General features: G+C 39.4%; 1 protein-coding gene across 12 annotated transcripts in view; it reads left to right on the top strand.

Annotated features, from left to right (window-relative positions):
- The window catches only part of LOC133500420 (intermembrane lipid transfer protein VPS13B-like), a 506,059-nt gene that overhangs the window by 29,073 nt on the left and 457,589 nt on the right, over positions 1–19,397 (top strand). For all 12 annotated transcript variants that reach the window (XR_009794884.1, XR_009794885.1, XM_061819054.1 and 9 more), the window contains exons 4-6: positions 2,281–2,398; positions 12,708–12,875; positions 16,867–17,048. Coding sequence is in view for 10 of the 12 variants with exons in the window: in XM_061819054.1 (XP_061675038.1) it covers positions 2,281–2,398; positions 12,708–12,875; positions 16,867–17,048 (468 nt within the window). In the remaining 2 variants the exon portion in view is untranslated. The remainder of the gene's footprint in view (positions 1–2,280; positions 2,399–12,707; positions 12,876–16,866; positions 17,049–19,397) is intronic.

The following is a 19,397-nucleotide window of genomic DNA, read 5'->3' as shown; positions in this document are numbered from 1 at the left end:
GAATTCCATCCCAAGAACACCATTCCTCCTGTGAAGCATGGGGGTGGTAGCATCATGCTTTGGGGGTCTTTTTCTCCACATGGGACAAAACAACTGCAGTGTATTAAGGAGAGGATGACCGCGGCCATGTATTGTGAGATTTTGGGGAACAACCTAGTATTGAAGATGGTTCGTTGCTGTGTCTTTCAACATGACAATGATCCGAAGCACACAGCAACAAAAACCAAGGAGTATCTCCGTAAGAAGCATATCAAGGTTCTGGCGTGGCCTAGCCAGTCTCCAGACCTAAGCCCAATCGAAAATCTTTGGACAGAGCTGAAACTCTGTGTTTCTCAGTGACAGCCAAGAAACGTGTCTGATCTAGAGATCTGTGTTGAGGAGTGGGCCAAAATCCCGCCAACAGTGTGTGCAAACCTGGTGAACAAGTACAGGACATGTTTGACCTCTGTAATTGCAAACAAAGGCTCCTGTACAAAATATTAACATTGGTTTTCTCAGGTGTTCAAATACTTATTTGCAATTTTATCAGACAAATAAATACTTTAAAAAAAAATCATACATTTTGATTTCTGGATTTTTCTTTTTCGATTATCTCTCTCACAGTGGACATGCACCTACGATGAAAATTTCAGACCCCTCCATGATTTCTAAGTGGGAGATCTTGCAATATAGCAGGGCATTCAAATACAAATTTTCTTCACTGTATGCTATAAACCGTGAGACAAATTAGTCCCTCCCAACTATTTTTTTTCATAGCTCTATACACACACCTACCTGTCATTTAGAATCCACAAAGCTCATGTCCTTTGCACCTGTGCAATGAGTTTTTCACGACGAACCGGGTTTTTTGGAAATGTGTCAAGAGTGTACCCATCCTCTCGAGTGTTCGAGCAAAATCCAGCAATACAACGAGCTGGCATTTTTGCTAACACGAAAATAAACAGGTAATTTTTCTCCTGTACCATAGGTATAAACCAATACAAGCGCTCGACCCCACTCTTGCAAAAAACGTCGCTTCCTGGTCTTCCTCAACACAAAATCCTAGAGACTTTCCCTGGCAGATGAAAAAATCGATGTACGGCAACATTATGACTTGCTATGAAAAAAACGGATGGGTACATTCATGATTATTAATTTTGATTCAAAACTTTGGTTAAATTTTACTTTTTAGGTGTCAGTGGCGCTTTAAACAATAGTTATCTTTGACTTCTTATTTCAACACTAAATATCCATCAATTTTTATGTATATGTAAACATATGATGACGCATTTAAATATATGGTTTCACAGTCAAAATGGCCCTCTGCGGGAAACCGTAACCACAATGTGGCCTGTGACAAAAATGAGTTTGACACCCGATGGGTTAGGGCTACAAATTTATACATAAATGAAATAAACAAACAAATAAATAAATAAGGGCGGCACGGTGGCTTAGCTGGTAAAGCGTTCTCCTCACAGTTCTGATGTCCTGGGTTCAATCCCAGACCCGCCTGTGTGGAGTTTGCATGTTCTCCCCATGCCTGTGTGGGTCCTTTCTGGGTACTCTTGTTTCCTCCCACATCCCCAAAACATGCAACATTAATTGGACACTCTAAATTGCCCCTTGGTGTGATTATGAGTGCGATTTGTCTGTCTTCATGTGCCTTGCAATTGGCTGGCAACCTGTTCAGGGTGTACCCTGCCTCCTGTCCATTGACAGCTGGGATAGCCTCCAGCACTCCCCGCGACCCTCGTGAAGATAAGGGGCAAAGAAAATGGATGGATGGATACATAAATAAACAAATGATCTATAAAAGTAAACTACCTTGGGGATTCTTCAAGGCAAATCCCATGTACTTAGGATGGAGATTTTCTAAGCACATAAACTACATTATTATTCTTATTATCATTATTATTATTACTTATACATGGACATTCCTTAGCTGCCATTAATCAGAGGTGATTGATAGTGTTGCGGAGGAAAGAGCCAGTCTCATTCAAAGACCGCTATTTATTTCTAAAGTCTAAAGTCTAAATTTAAACCTGAAGAAATACCCAAAAACGGTGCTGCATGTTTGCTGCCAGCCCAAATGCACCTCATATTACATGCATCTGCTCTAAGTACCGTTGTTGTTACTTTGCATCTAGCCTACACACAATGGACAAAATAATAAAATAATGAATTGGTCAGAACTAAATTGTTCTTTTATCACAACATAGTTGAGTCTGCCATTTTTCTGTGATTAAAAGTATTGTTTAAGTGTCCATCTTTACATGTTGTTTTTGTTTGTTTTTTCATCAGGATGACCATGAGAGTGGTTCTAGCTCCACGAGTCGGAGCGTCTCTGAGAGTTCCAAGGCTGTTGGCAAGCCTCGCCGACTCCAGCAAGCAGCCCCTAGTGACCCAGACCTGCCCCCAGGTGAATGCTATGCTACCTACCTTCCTTTTGAATTCTGCCAATGAAACCTTTAAGGGACAGGGGCAGAGACTGAGACCCATCTTAGAGCAGGTTTACACAATCAAGGGGTTAAGATAGCCTCTAAGAATGTTGAGAATATGTTTGGCTTTTAAATAATTTAATGGACCAATGCCTCTAGGTTTGCTATTAAATAATGTCTTACCTGTTTATGAGAAAAATACTCACACTGCCACATATTAAAACCCATTCGTTTTTGGGACATCATGATTTTCACGCATTATATCCTTCAATATATCAAAATATTTAAGTGTTTTAGTCTGAAGCCATAATTTGGTATCAGGAGAGGATAACTCATCGGTCAAAGTTAGCTTGGAGTTATTTCCCTTAACCTTCCTGACCCAACATGGCTGCCTCAAGTTATCAAATACTGTAACTTAACCATAAACGAAAAAGAAATGTTATTTCCTTGATTGTGGCCTGTTCGGAGACTTTTAGCTCAATAAGGCAAAAAATGCCACCCTGCCCATGAATGGGTTAAGGAAGATCACCAGTGTAATTAGGTGTTGATCAGCCAGTGGTTGGTTTCTGTGACCTACAAAGTGGACAAACATTAAAGGGGAAGGAAAGACAATTTTAGGGTGCCAGAATTTGTTGTTTGCTGTCCACTCGTCTAAACAGCATACTGATTAATATTATGTAGAATTTACACCGATCTTTTTGGCCTGATCTCTATCAGAAATCACAATGTATGATGTTTTAACGATCTATATGTGTGATACAGCTGCAAAAAAAGTATTTGAACACCTGTCTATCCGCTAGAATTCTGACCCTCAAAGACTTGTTATTCCGCCTTTAAAATTCCACCTTCACTCCATCTATTATCCTGAATCAGATGCACCTGTGTGAGGTTGTTAGCTGCATAAAGACACCTGTCCACCCCATACAATCAGTAAGACTCAAACTTGCAACATGGCCAAGACCAAAGCGCTGTCCAAAGACACCAGAGACAAAAGTGTACAACTACACACGGCTGGAAAGGGCTACAGAGAAATTGCCAAGCAGCTATGTAAAAAAGGGTCCACTGTTGGAGCAATCATTAGAAAATGGAAGAAGCTATACATGGCGGTCAATCTCAATCGGAGTGGAGCCCCATGCAAGATATTACCTCTTGGGCTCTCAATGATCCTTAGAAAGGTGAGGAATCATCGCAGGACTTTTCTTAAGGCCCATCTTAAATTTGCCAATGACCATTTGGATGATACAGAGGAGTCATGGGAGAAGGTTTTGTGGTCAGATGAGACCAAAATGGAACTATTTGGTCATAATTCCGTGTTTGGAGGACGATGAATGGTGAGTTCCATCCCAAGAACACCATCCGCACTGTGAAGCATGGGGGTGGTAGCATCATGCCATGGGGGTGTTTTTCTGCACATGGCACAGGATGCACTGTATTAAGGAGAGGATGACTGCGGCTTTGTGAGATATTGTGAGATTTTGGGGAACAACCTCTTTCCCTCAGTCAGAGCATTGAAGATGAGTCATGGCTGGGTCTTTTAACACAACAATGACCCGAAGAACACAGCCAGGAAAACCAAGGAGTGGCTCCGTAAGAAATGTATCAATGTTCTGGCGTGGCCTTGCCAATCTCCAGTCCTAAACCCAATAGAAAATCTTTGGAAGGAGCTGAAACTCTGTGTTTCTCAGCGACAGCCCAGAAACCTGTCTGATCTTGAGAAGATCTGTGTGTAGGACTGGGTCAAAATACCTCCTGCGGTGTGCGCAAACCTAATGAACAACTACAGGAAACATTTGACCTCTGTAATTGCAAACAAAGGCTACTGTGCCAAATATTAACAGTTGTCTTCTCAAGGTGTTCAAATACTCATTTATAGCTGTATCACACAAATAAATCAATAAAATATCATACATTGTGATTTCTGGATTTTTCTTTTTAGATTATCTCTCTCACAGTGGACATGCACCTACAATGAAAATTTCAGACTCCTCCATGATTTTTAAGTGAGAGAACTTGCAGTATTGCAGGGTGTTCAAACGCTCATTTTCTTCACTGTTTATGATTGATTGTTATTTTTCAACTGAATTAAATAATAGTCCTTTATGTGCATTAAGAATGAAAACGTGAAAAAAAGCACATTTTTGAACAATGTTGCAACCATTTTATTGTTGTGGTGTGATGAAGATTTGACTGGCATAATTAAGATACTGGCAGGAATGATTGTTCACCCCTTTAGTATTGCTTACCAAGTTCTTATGAATTGCTATTTAATATACTGTGTTTACTATACTACTTACGAAAGACTGAGTGCAGTTCTTAAATGCAAAAATGTTCCACATTTGTTCTGCTTCCACTGCTCTTGAGTGTGTCAAGAATTGTGCACGCATGATTGTGTAATTATGTGCGTGATTGGAGGAGATTGAGATTTGCCTGTGCTGCAGAGTAAACACACTCCTGAGATAAATCCATGGTCCAGTGCTACTGCTGTCGTGGCACTGGTGCCTCTCCAAAGAGAACAAATACAGCAGCTGTTCTGGTATTACTGGGAAATGCTACTTAAGAATACTGAATATCCCACCCTTGAGCTTTTTGCTTGTACAGCATACTTCACACAAGACAAGTAGTGTAGTACGCGTAAGTACTTCAGGGTTTTGCCAATCTGTTTCATTGTCTTAGAACCAAAGGCTGGCAATAAAAAAAAATGAAATTAGTTTGATTATAAAAGTCATACTGTGATTACTATTACCCAATTGATCACTGTTGTTTTCTCATTTTGCCAAAGTGTAGATCATTTCAAATACACAATATCCAGTCAAAAATAGCTTTTTAGGCAAACAACTAAAACCAATTTAATGTTTTGGTGAAGTTGGTAGACTTGTTCAGTAGAACAAAGTTAACAAAGTGCCCCCTTGCTTTAAGGCCACAACCCCCCCCCCCCCCACACACACACACAAACTGTTTTTCCTCTTTAACTTTTCTGACTGGGGTGAATAGTTTTGAATGGCGTAGATTTTTGGCATTAGGAGAGGTGCTGGCTGTGTCAGTTGTTTACAGAAGGCCAGATGAGTGTGACAGTTCATAGAGGGACTTTGTGTGAGGCAAAAATAAGGACAAGTGAAATATGAGAGAAAAACATCCCAGCACTGGGCTAATTACATCCAGAAAGGGAAATAACATTGCTAGTTTAATGACCAGGCTGCTGATGCAACAGCAGCTTTCAAGCTGACCTCAGAAACATAACCACACTCATACCTGCTGCAGAAGCCAGAACACACTCAAACTTTGGCACACGTTTGCATGTAAAGCTACGCACATATGTGACAAACACATTGCATTTGTAGCTAAATTTATATCAACCTCACCTCTTACCTCTAATTAGTCAGTCAGCAAACTCGCAATAATTTTGTCACGTCTAGTCATGCACAGCTGAACACCTTGCTAATTCATTTCAAAATTTCATCAAGAGTAGCATTTATTTATTCGTTATTGGTTCTGTTACTCATTCATTAAAATACAGGAAGAAAAACATTTGGTTTTGAAAATAAAGGGAAAATTCAAGATGTTTATACAGTGTGTTTTACGATCCTGAAACTGTGTTAAACGGGATACTGGAGAAATAAATGACGGCACTGGTTTAAAAGATTCTGTCTGGAGTTAATTCTCACTTTGTTCAGTAATATTTTGTACTGAAGCTTTTCCCAAGTTATACTTAGTTCTGTGGCTACCCAAAACTGACTCATATTCTTTTCGATTGCTTATTCTCTTCTTCTTGTGCGCATTTACTTTCTCAGCACAAAGCCTTATGGTTGTCATTTGGCTTAAACACAATTCTAGTTCTGTATTCTTTGCATTTTATCATGTGATGATTTGTGGATGCAATGAGTTGTTCAACACTATCAAAACCTCATTTTTTTTTCTCTTAACCCATCCAGATGTTGACTTGGTCACGTGTTTTAGATTATTGTCCTGCTACGGAACCCCTTCAGCTTCAGCTCAGAAACTGATGGGTGAACATTTTCCTTTAGGATTTTCCGTAAAAGAGCAATTCATGGTTCCATCAATCACGATCAGTAATCCAGGTCCTGAAGTTGTGAATCACCCCCAGATCATCACACTACACTGTCAGGATAAAGGTTCTAAATTTCTACCTTTGAAGGTTCAATGACTTCTCACTTGGGCAGTACCCTCAAGGGTATGCCTTAACCACGGTACTTATAGGGACCCTTTGATTTTGGACCGTTAGGGTACATATTTATCTACAGAGGGTACAAATTAAAAAGGTACATAATGGGAGCCTTACAATTTGTACTCTCAGGGTACATATTCGTCTACAAAGGGTACAAATTAAAAAGGTACATATTAGGAGCCTTACAATTTGTACTCTCAGAGTACATATTTGCCTCCATAGGGTAAAAATTGTAAGGGTCCCAAAATGTACCCTGATTAGGGGAATAATAGGTGTATCCTGGAGGGTACTGCCCCAGTGACAAACCATTGGACCCTCAAAGGTACAAATTATGATATACCTGTCTTCATGAGGTGAAATATGATCTCCAAGAAAATGTAGTTTATTTAAAGAAATACCTTTTATTAAAGATTTTGAAAACATTTTACTTTATAAACATGAGACATTCCCTTTGCCAAACACGTTGTCACCAATAAACACTTTAAACATCAGACAATAACTGTGAAACGTTAAATGTTTTACTTTACAAAGTGAGAAAAAGGCAGAGGAATAAAAAGTAATAAAGTTCAGTGTTTGGGTCCCAAGGTTTCATTTGACAATAAATAAATACATGAAAAATGAGCTCTTACAAATGCACAACTGCTGGTTTAGGGTTAAGCTAAAACTGGAAACTTTCTTGTAAAAGTCATTTTCCAGTCATTGTCCACTCACTGTACAATAGAATCAGGAGTCTCAGCATCACTCTGAAGAATTGGGGGGGGATGCTTTTCCACACCCAGGAAAAAGATTTTACATACTAGCAGTTATTAACAGATTAATTGCCAACACGTTTATCCTGAACTAATTTGAGGTGTGGTGATTGACACTGTGTATGGAAAGGGATGGAGTTACCATGAAAGTTCCCACACAAGTCAACAAATATAGTTTGTGTGCAATTCTCCAAACCAGAAAGCTTCCATACCTCTCCCAATGTGATGAAGTTAGTCTTCTCTTTCATGATGTGGGGCAATAAGGCCATAGTAGCAGAGAAGTCAGCATCTATGATAAAATGAATAAACAAAAATCATCAATCTTTGAATCCCCGCAAAGCTCTGGTTCAGTGGTTGATAGCTTCCACAACCAAGTCAGATTTGGATAAACAGGAGAAATTATGGCAGAACGTTGGACGAGTAGTTAGCACTTATCCCTCACAGTTCTGAGTACCTGGGTTCAAATCAGGCCTCACCTGTGTGGGGTTTGGATGCTCTCCCTGTAGCTGCAGGGGTTTTCTCCAGGTACGCTCGTATCCTCCCAGATCATAAAAACAAGCACGCTAGATTAATTAAAGAATAAATTGTCCTTTTGTGTGAATCAAATCAAAATCCAATCATGCCTTTATTGTCTTTATGTGAGAGCAAATCTTTTAAAAAAAAATATAAATATTTTTTATATCTGACCTGCAGTTGACCAGCAACCAGTTCAGGGTGTACTGGTGCCTGCAGTTACCTGAGATAAGTTCCACCTTACCGACACTAATGAGGTTAAGTACAAAAAAATGATTGATAGATGGATAAATTGTCCTCAGTGTGCTCACAATGATTAGGGTAAGTGACCACAATGTCTTAATGCAGATCAAATGACAACCTATTGTTTTTACAGTGTTACTTACTTCTAATTATATTTTAATATCCTGCGATTGGCTGGCAATGCATTCAGGGTGTACCCCATTTCTTGCCCAAAGATAGCTGGAATAGGATCCAGCACTCCTGCAACCCTTGTGAGGATAAGTGGCTCAGATAATGGATGGATGGACTATTCAATTTCGGCTACCAAAAATGCTAGTACCTGGTTTATCCTCTGGTAGAATCTCTTCACTTGCTTCATTGTCCATTTGGCCAAATGGGTTTTGCCTTAAAAGTAGATCGAGAACTTTTGGCACAACGCTTTCATGTGGTGGCAGAAGATGACCGATGATGTTTTGGTTTCTTCATCACACAACTGGAAAGAAATGGGGAAGTCACTTAACTTTATCACAACATTTACGTTGAAAGACAGATTTGTTCTTTTCTCTCAGTAATCTCGTAAGCAAAGATATACAGTCTAGTACTCTGACATCTAACTCAAAACTATTGCATTCAACTACGGAGACACTCGTACATTATTATCAGAGTGTAAACACTAATAAGTAAATAAATTATGAGTATTATCACAAAGAACTTTCAGCATTTCCTACTGGACCCAAACAAGCGGTTTGTATGGGATGATATTGAAAGCAATGCCACTGTCTCGACAAGATATTTATTCACTTACTCCTGGCACAGATCTGCGACAGAAATGTTTCAAGATCCTTGAACTGTCTAGCTCTCTTTTTCCCAAAATTCTCTTTACTTTTTTGGGGGGGGCGGGGTGAACTATCATATTCTGACATGGTAAGAGTTTTTCCCATGTGGCTTTAGATGTTGTTTGATTTTAGCATTTTTCTGAATTGTTCTATTTAACTTGATAGATTGTACATATCAATACACTAAAGTAACAAACAAATTAATTGCATTTGACTGCTGTGAGGAATCCTCGAGGTATCTGATTTGGGGTGTTATGAACTCGTCAACCGCAGCAAACAGTGCACATATTGTTGTTCTTACAATAATTCAGTTCTTACTGATGATTTCAGAAAAGTATTGCTGTCTCGCCCAGAATAACTCTAAGATGACAGAGACATTATCTGTAGCGTTCATTGTCAATTTGGAATTTTGTTTTTCTCCACTTAAATTCTGCTTTCCTACACTTCGATTGGGAGGTCTTGACCATTAGTGTTCTCCTCCATGGTGTTCTAGGTCGCTCAAAATCTTTGTTTTAATACGAGCAACAGCATTCATGACATTTGAGATTTTAAACGTGAAATAATCCAAAAGTTAATGAACTGTCTCAGCAGTCACAGTTTGTAGCACAGCTATGGTCTCCATAAACATAGTGGCAGTACTCTCATTTATATATCTCTTCTTAATAGACATCAGGGTTTTCTGAACTTTCGGAAGACTCTGTAAAACAAACAATACTCAAAAATGGTCAGAAATAGTCACATTGATAGAATCAGGATGTGACTTTGAGTGTGGGTTGGACGAATATGCCGAAAGAGGTCAAACGTGTCTAGTGTAACGGAAAATTCTTTACATTTTTTTCCCCATGTTCTTGTCAGCGTCTCCAGTGATGCAGACTTTGTATCGGTTTGTTGTGGTGACGATTGAGCTAAGCTAAAAAGCAAAGCTCTCAATTTACCAGTCTATCTACATTCCTACCCCTCACCTATGGGTTATGGCCACAGCTCATGACCGAAAGAACAAGATCCCGGATACAAGCGGCTGAAAGGAGTTTATTCTGCCTGGTGTCCGGGCTCTCCCTTAGAGATAGGGTGAGAGGTTCGGTCCTCCGGGATGGCCACAGTGTCAAGACACCGCCCCTCCACATTCAGAGGTTCCAGATGAGGTGGCTGGGGCCTCTGATCCAAGAGCGGAATCAAAACTCAAACACTCAAATCAAAAAAGAAGAAAATCTGCAAAGGACTTGACCATTATGATTTTCCTCTCTATGAACTGCAAAGAACTTGACAATTATGATTTCCCTGTATTTACTTTTACTATTTACTATTTATTCTATTTGTCTTTTTTAACTGCTGTTTAGCCACTCAAAGTTGAAGTCAAGGCAGCTGCTGTTTATGATAATAGGGTTAGGGTCACGCTGCCTTTCCACCAACAGGGTGAAAGGGCCAACCTCAAAATAAAAGCTTCATTAATTACTAAATTGGACATCAATGTTAAGGTTTTATTTTGAAGTAGGCCACAGAGCGCAGTAGAGGCCTTAAATGAAGCCTTAAAACAATGTGTCAATGTGTCGATTGATCACGAGGCAGTTTTGGTCGATTGCGTGACGGTGTGCCTATCAGACGTGACATCAGCCTAACATCCATTTCGTTGCTTGATTCAGGTGTGGCCAATACATAAATCGCAGGCACATAAAGGGGTGTTCTAGCAAGCTGGCCTCCCATTTATGGTCTCTCTTTTGCTTTCTTCTCGGCAGCCGCGGCGATGCCTACCCCCGTCGGTAGTTGGCGAGAGGCTGGCTGCTTGAAAAGTACATCTTTGGGTAAACAAGTGGGTAGCTGCCACCGCTTTAATTGAAACACTTTTCATATGAAAAATTGTATACAGGCTAATTTAATCATAAGAGGCAAAATCCCGATCATGATTTCACTTTTGAAGCCATACTATTGAGGGAAGTTTATATGCAAAATTTAATATTTCTGTTTATTCATTATTGTTTATTTCCTTATTGTTCCTGTCCAGTGTTTTACACTTTGAAACTGTTTATAGCTATTGCATTATAGGCGCACTGCACATGCAAGTTGTTTCAGGTGTTTGGTAAAAATAAAACCAGTGATGTTGTATTTAAATTAGTTGAAATCTCCATGTCAATAGGCCTTCCAAAAAAATTCTCATATGTCCTCTAAATGAGAATTTGCAAAGAGACCGACACTTTCTATCCAACCTAAGGGGATTGGACACAAACAGTTGCATGAAACCAGTTGGGCCATAAATACTGGACAATTCTATTCTTTCATCTTTGTGGACACAGTTTGGGGAAGGCCTGCGCAAAGTTGCAGCAAATACATAGAGTATTTTTCGATGTTTTTTTTTATGGACAAACTGCACTAGAAATTATAACTGAGAATGTCTTGTTTGACAACATACGTTTTACTTCTCTGTTTAATTATGCATACAGTGACGAAAAAAGTATTTGAACACCCTGCTATATTGCAACATCTCCCACTTAGAAATCATGGAGTGGTCTGAAATTTTCATCGTAGGTGCATGTCCACTGTGAGAGAGATAATCTAAAAAGAAAAATACAGAAATCACAATGTATGATTTTTTCAAAGATTTATTTGTGTGATACAGCTGCAAATAAGTATTTGAACACCTGTCAATCAGCTATAATTCTGACCCTCAAAGACCTGTCAGTCCCCCTGTAAAAGTCCACCTCCACTTCATGTATTATCGTGAATCAGATGCCCCTGTGTGAGGTCGTTAGCTGCATAAAGACACCTGTCCACCCCATACAATCAGCAAAACTCTAAGGTGTAACATGGCCAAGACCAAAGAGCTGTCCAAAGACACCAGAGACAAAATAGTACAACTCTACACGGCTGGAAAGAGCGACGGAGAAATTGCCAAGCAGCTTGATCATTAAAGGCTGTTTGAGCAATCATTAGAAAATGGAAGAAGCTAAACATGACGGTCAATCTCTGTGTTTTTCTGCACATGGGACATGCCGACTGCAGTTTTAAGGAGAGGATGACTGCGGCCATGTATTGTGAGATTTTGGGGAACAACCTCTTTTCCCTCAGTCAGAGCATTAAAGATGAGTCGTGGCTGGGTCTTTTAACATGACAATGACCCGAAAGCACACAGCCAGGGAAACCAAGGAGTGGCTCTGTGCGTGACCTCGCCTGTCTCTAGTCCTAAACCCAATAGAAAACTCTGTTTCTCAGAGACAGCCCAGAAACCTGTCTGATCTCGAGAAGATCTGTGTGGAGGAGTGGGCCAAAGTCCCTCCTGCAGTGTGTGGAAACCTGGTGAACAACTACAGGAAACGTTTGACCTCTGTAATTGCAATCAAAGGCTACTGTGCCAAATATTAACAGTTGTCTTCTCAAGGTGTTCAAATACTCATTTATAGCTGTATCACACAAATAAATCAATAAAATATCATACATTGTGATTTCTGGATTTTTCTTTTTAGATTTTGTCTCTCACAGTGGACATGCACCTACAATGAAAATTTCAGACTACCAAATATTACCAGTTGTTTTCTCAGGTGTTCAAAAACCTATTTGCAGATGTATCACACAAATCAATAAAATATCATACACTGTGATTTCTGGATTTTATTTTTTTTTTTAGATTATCTCTCTCACAGTGGACATGCATCTATGATGAAAATTTCAGACCCCTCCATGATTTCTAAGTGGGAGAACTTGCAATATAGCAGGGTGTTCAAATACATATTTTCTTCACTGTAGTACAGTATACAATGTCATGTGTTTCTAAAATGTATGCTTGTTTTTCTTATAGGTTATGTGCAGAGCCTTATCAGACGTGTGGTGAATAATGTGAACGTTTTGGTGAACAACTTGATATTGAAGTACGTTGAGGATGACATTGTGTTGTCGGTCAACATTACTTCAGCAGAGTGCTACACTGTGGATGATGTGTGGGAAAGGGCCTTTATGGACGTCACTGGTAAGAAAGGCTATTCACATTACATTGTAGTGGTTGACACAAGAATCTGAAGAGAAACTAAATTGTTCAAAATAATTGTTCTTAGGATTTAAGATAAATATTTGCAAATGTCGGTGGCATGGTGGGGCAACTGGTTAGACCATTGGCCTCACAGTTCTGAGGACCGGGCTTCAAGTCTCTCCCCCTCCTGTGTGGAGTTTGCGTGTTCTCCCTGTACCTGCGTTGGTTTTTTCCAGGCACTCCGGTTTCTGAATTTTCTTCTCACTAGTGGGGGGGCGACAACAAATAATTGAGAAGTACTGGTTTAACCAGCTGTAACACCTTCAACTTGTGTGGAAAGGCTTTCAACAAGGTGCAAGAGTGAATTTATGGGAATATTTCGCTTTTCCTCCCTGAGCATATTTGTGAGGGACCACACTGATTTTGAATGTGAAGGCTTGGCTCATTGTCCACTTGACATCAACCCAAAGGTGTTCAGTCTTTTGAGGGCAGGACTCTGTGCAGACCAGTCAAGTTCATCCATCCTAAATTGTCAATGGCTTATTTTACCTTCCTTTGTACACTCATGCATGTTGGAAAAGGAAAGGGTAATCCCTAAACTGTTTAACGGTCCAAAATCTCTTGGTATGGTGAAACAATCAGAGTTCCTTTAACTGGAGTTGAGGGGCTAATAGAGTGGTACTTCTACGTAAGAAATTAATCCGTTCCGGAAGTTGTTTCACAACATGAATTTTTCGTAAGTAGAAGCGCATTTTACATGTAAATAGACTAATCTGTTCCAAGCCCCCTGAGCCCTGCCCTCCACCCTGCCAAAAATAAACATTCAACGTATATAATGTAAATAATAATAAAAATTAGGTTCATTTACCTTTGCCGTTGAGTGACTATATGAAGAGAAGGATGAGTGACAAGAAAACGGCATTGTGGGGAACAGAGGAGGAGGTAAACATTTGACAGCTGAGAGAATTCATATGTACGAATGTACGCAAGCACACCACTTAATTCTGCTAAAGTTTCATGGGGACCATGGTGAATAAAGATCAATAAACTTGCAAAAAAAAAACAAACAAAGAACTCACAAAAAAGTTGTACTCTTCCAATGTGTGCTAGCGTGATTCGGTTACAGTCGAGTGTCGAACGGAAATGCAAAGCATCACGAGTAAAGATTGACATCCCTTCCATCCAATGAGGTGCCACGAAGATGCTAGGGCGATAGCCAATGGGAGAGCAGCTCCATCACGGCACACAAACCAAGATACAGGATGTGCATCATAGGTAAACGTTGACGTCCCTCCTGGCTAACGGGTTGCCAGGAAGATGCTACTGTGATAGTCATTGGTAGAGCAGGCCTATCGCTCCACACAAACCAAGATACAGGATGTTTACGTTCAATGGGATTTGAGGCCTGAAAATCCAGTGCCTATTTTTTCCTTTCATACCCTGAATTTCCTTCGTAACAAGAGACAATATTTTTCCAAGGTGTTTAGTAACCTAAATATTTCATTATTAGAGACATTTGTAAGTAGAGGTACCACTGTATTGTGCCTTGAAAAGGTATTTCCCCTCCTCCTTATTTCCGTTTTTTTGTTGCTTATCTATCACACAGATTTCAATCATCAAACCAATTTTAACATAATTCTGAGACAATCCAAGGAAATACAAAATGCAGTTTAAAATGACAATACAATTTATTAAGGCACAAAAAAAAACCATTCAAAACTTTCACACATTTTGTGAGAAAGTAATTGTAATTTGTTAAATCACAAAGTCACTGTGAGTCACCACAAATTTTGCAAAGGTGAGTTAAATTTCACAAGTCTCACCCAAACCTAATTGCCACCATAATTGTTGAATCAAGAAAGCACAAATAGAATCTGTCTGAGAACGTGAAGTAGGGTACAAGATCTCAATAACCAATGCATCATGCCACGATTCAAATAAATTGAAGAAGAAATGAGAAAAAAAGTAATTGAATCTGGATAACTTTACAAAGCCATTTCCGGGCTTTGGGTGTCCAGCAACCAACTTTCAGAGTCATTATCCATTTGAGAAAATTGAGAAAGCTGGGAAGCTTCCCAGGTGTGGACGACTCAAAATACTCCAAGAGTGCAACAACGACTCATCCAGGATGTCACAAAAAAAAAAAAAAAAAACTTGAACAACATCTACAGAGCTACAAGCCTCGCTGGCCTCAGTTAAGTACAGTTCATAATTTTACCATAAAAAAAGACACAGGGCAAAAATGGCATTCAGGGTAGCGTTCCCAGGCACAAACCCTACTGTAAGAATACAAAAGCTTGTCTCACATTTGGCAAAAAACATCTTGATAATCCTAATAATCTTAATTAATAATAAGACTCTTGGTGAAAAAAATCTGTGGAATGACTTTTTGGAAGGTGTACAGCCCGTTACAACAGGCATAAAAATGGCACAGGATTTGAATAAAAGAAACATGCCAACAGTGAAGCATGGTGGTAGAAGTGTGATGGTCTGGGGCTCCTTTGCTGCTTCGGGACTAGGACAACTTGCTGTGATCAAGAAAATCCTGAAGGAGAACGTCCAGCCATCTTTTTGTGGCCTCAAACTCAAGCGCTCTTGGATCATGGAGCAGGACAACGACCCAGAACATACCAGAAAGTCCATCTCTGAATGTATTTTTATTCTTTTTTTTTTTCCTTTCATACTTTCATGTTATAATGATGCGGCTCTTTTGTGATCCGGAATTTCGGAATTTTCCGAGGAGTGCCTATATAAGGACAAGAAGGACCGTCAACGAAGCTTCTTACCACCACTCTTTGGACAAGTAGACAAGTACACGCCACACTGCATTCTGCCTTTAGTCCCTGGACATTTCTGTTGTTCATTTTGTTGACTTGGATTAACTATTCGCTGGAAGTAAGATTTTCCTGGTTGTTCAACTTTGATAACTATTCGTAGCTTGGCTCAACTACTCGGTCTTTGAAGTTGTATTTTGTGTTAGTTGTTTTATCGTTTTTGTGTTGTATTGTTGTGTGTGTGATTAAATTGTCTTAAACGTAATAGAACTGCTTTGTCATATTTTTCTGCTTTGAGCAAGGGGATTTTAGTCTAAATTCACACATAACACAAGTCAAAGTTAAATCCAATTGTGATGGTGTGATGCAACCTTAAACGGGCAGTTCATGGTGGAGTTGAAACAATTCTGCAAAGAAGAGTGGGACAAAATTCCTTTAGAGCAATGTGAAAGACTCATCACCAATTATCACAAACGACTGATTTCAGTTGTTGATGCCAAGGGTGGCACAAACCCTTAATAGTTTCCAGGGGAAATTATTTTTTCACAGAGGATAAGAAGTTTGAGATTTTTTTTTTGTGCCTTAATGAATTTGAAAACAACTTTGCATTCTGATAACACTGTGTTTTGGACGTTTGTAAAAATAATGCTTCCTTACTGTTCCAACATGACAATAGGCATCAGCGCACAAATCAAGGTTTAAAAAGACGGATGAAATAGTTTGATGTGGTTGAAATTGACTGGCCTGCACACTCCTGACACCAACCCTTTCAAACACATTTCGATGAATTAGAGGAGAGACTGAGAGCCAGGCCTTTTCGTCCAACATCTGTGTAATCTCACAAATGCGCTTATGGAAAAATGGTCATAAACCATTCACTCCTTACCTTGGTAAAAGGCCTTTCCCGAACAGTTGAAGATGTTATAACTGCAGAGGGTAGACCGATGTCTTATTAAACCTCATGGATTAAAAAACCCTCCTTGATTTGTCAAATAATCGTGGAGGAAGAGTTTTTGTTTCCCATTGATCCTAGAAGTTAAGTTGTCTTGACCGTCCATTGAGAAAAAAAAAAAAAGTATGAGTATGGACAGCAGGCAATTATTGCATTGTCAAGTAAGATACAGGCAAATTTCGGGATTTACAATTTCAAATAAGGAGAGAGATGGGATTCTGAAGTAGAGGCCAAAGATTAACACCTATTTCTGGCTTTTTTCCAGCTCCAGAACTTGTTCTTCGGAGACTGATCAACTTTTCTGATTGTACTGTGTGCTTGGACAAACGAAATGCAAGTGGGAAGATTGAGTTTTACCAAGACCCGCTGTTGTACAAATGCTCCTTCCGAACACGTCTTTATTTTAGTTATGACAACATCAATTCCAAGATCCCCTCCGTCATCAAAGTAAGTAAATAAATAGCAACAACATAATAAGTAGCACCAGTGCTCAAAACTACGAGTTAACTTGACTTTAAATTGTGCCAAATGCTTTAGTGGCAGTTAATGAAATGTGAAACAAAAATTTGAAATAAAGGGGTCTCATGTTAGGTCCTATAATGTTAGGTTAAAGGTCCCATATTTTGGCGAGTTAGACCTCTTTTGTGGGACTATCTTCCATGGATACGGTATGAAAGCGTCAATTTCATATTAAAACAAAACAGCTAGGTGTTGTAATCTGTATCTGAAAAAGGCCCATCTGACAGCTACTTCTGTTTGACCCAGTTTTGTATCTGATTTGTGCATATTTGGTTAAGAGTGCCCCTTTCCTCAGATATTTTTGCCTTCAAGTTGAGTACATGTCCTTATGTTAATGGTGCTAGCTTTGAAGCGGAGAGGTACGTGAAGATCTTTGCTTGTGACGTAGAGAAGTTCAAGATATTCAAATTACTTGATTTCAGGCCTCTAGCCAGACAAAAATCTCATGCAGGAATGCATGGACAATTTTAATTCATATTTCACATTTGCTGAGGGACACTAGGGCCAATATTACATCCCAAATACTGGAAAAGGTTGGATTGGTTAATTAGGCCACTTTTAAATGTTAGTACTAAATGCTTTTTTTCTTAGACATGACCACTGTAATGGCGTTCTAACTGGATTCCCCCAAAAGAGCATTAAACAGCTGCAGCTCATTTAGAGTTCTGCATGCTTTGTTCTGACTGGAACAAAGAGGTCAGAGCATATTATTCCAATTTTAAACTCTACACTGAATCCCAGTAAGTTTGTGAATCAACATATTGACTGAACAAATCATGCTCAACCTATACTTAATCAAATACACTACAAAGACAATATTTAATGTTCAAACTGATGAACTTTTAGTTTTGGCAAATAATCATTGACTTAGAATTTTATGGCTGCAACACTTTCCAAAAAAGCTGGGGCAGGGTAATGTTAATCACTGTAAGATCACATTTTTTTTTCACAACATTCAATAAACCATTGGGAACTGATGACAGTTGCTGAAGCTTTGTAGGTGGAATTCTTTCCCATTGTTACTTGATGTACAGCTTCAGCTGTTCAACAGTCTGGGGTCTCTGTTGCATTTTGCGTTTCATAATGTGGCGTACATTTTCAGTGGGAGACACATCGCAGGCCAGTCTAGTATCTGCACTCGTTTACAACCAAGCCATGCTGTTGTTAACATGTACAATGTGATTCGGCATTGTCTTTCTGAAATTTGCACGGGTGTCCATGGAAAAGACGTTGCCTGGATGGCAGCGCATATTTCTCCAAAGCTTGTTCATACATTTCAGCAATAATGCCTTCAGAGATATGTAAGTTACCCATGCCATTGGCACTAACACAGCCCCCTACTATCACAGATGCTGGCTTTTCAACTTTAACTGTCCGGATGGTTCTTTTCCTCTTTGGCTCAGAGAACATGACGTCCTTATGATCCAAAAACAATTTGAAATCTGGACTCGTTGGACCATAGAACTTTTTTCCACTTTGCATCAGTCCATATTAAATAAGCTCAGACCCAGAGAAGGTGGCGGCATTTCTGGGTGTTTTTGATAAATGGCTTTTGCTTTGCATAGTAGAGTTTTAAGTTGCACTTAGTGATGGAGTGCCTTACTTTATTTACTGACATTAATTCTCTGTGTGTTCCTGAGCTCATGTGGGAATCTCCTTTACACATTGACGTTGGTTTGTGATGTAGTGGTGCCTGAGGGATCAAAGTTAACGGGCATTCATTGTTGGTTTTCGGCCGTCCCATTAACATGGAGTGATTTCTCCTGATTTTCCTAACTTTGATGATATTATGGACCGTAGATGATGAAATCCCCAAAGTCCTTGCACTTTTACATTAAGGAACATTGTTATTAAACTATTTTCTCATTCACTTGTTCACAAAGAGGTAAACTTCACCTCATGTTTGCTTGTCAATGACTGAGCAATTCAGGGTCAGGGAAGCTCTGTTTGTACGAAATCATGGCACCCACTTGTTCCCAATTAACCTGTTCACCCGTGAGATGTTCGAAACAGGTGTCTGATGAGCATTCCTCAGCTTTCATTTTTTTGCCACCTGTCCTGTCTTTCTTTTGGAATCAGTTGCAGCCATAAAATTCCAAGTTAATTATTTTCAAAAAACAATGAAGTTTATCAGTTTCCACATTAAAGGAGAAAACCAGTGCTTTGCATGAACAGTGTATCCGATATGTCACGTAATATGTACCCTATTTTGACAATGTGATGCTAAATCCTCTCTCATTTAATAGTGTTTTAAGAAGATATTTGTCGACAATTCCA

Source organism: Syngnathoides biaculeatus, chromosome 5 (assembly GCF_019802595.1).
Source record: "Syngnathoides biaculeatus isolate LvHL_M chromosome 5, ASM1980259v1, whole genome shotgun sequence".
NCBI lineage: Eukaryota > Metazoa > Chordata > Actinopteri > Syngnathiformes > Syngnathidae > Syngnathoides > Syngnathoides biaculeatus.
The sequence above is the reverse complement of the archived record's forward strand: the minus strand, read 5'-3'. Positions and strand labels throughout refer to the sequence as shown.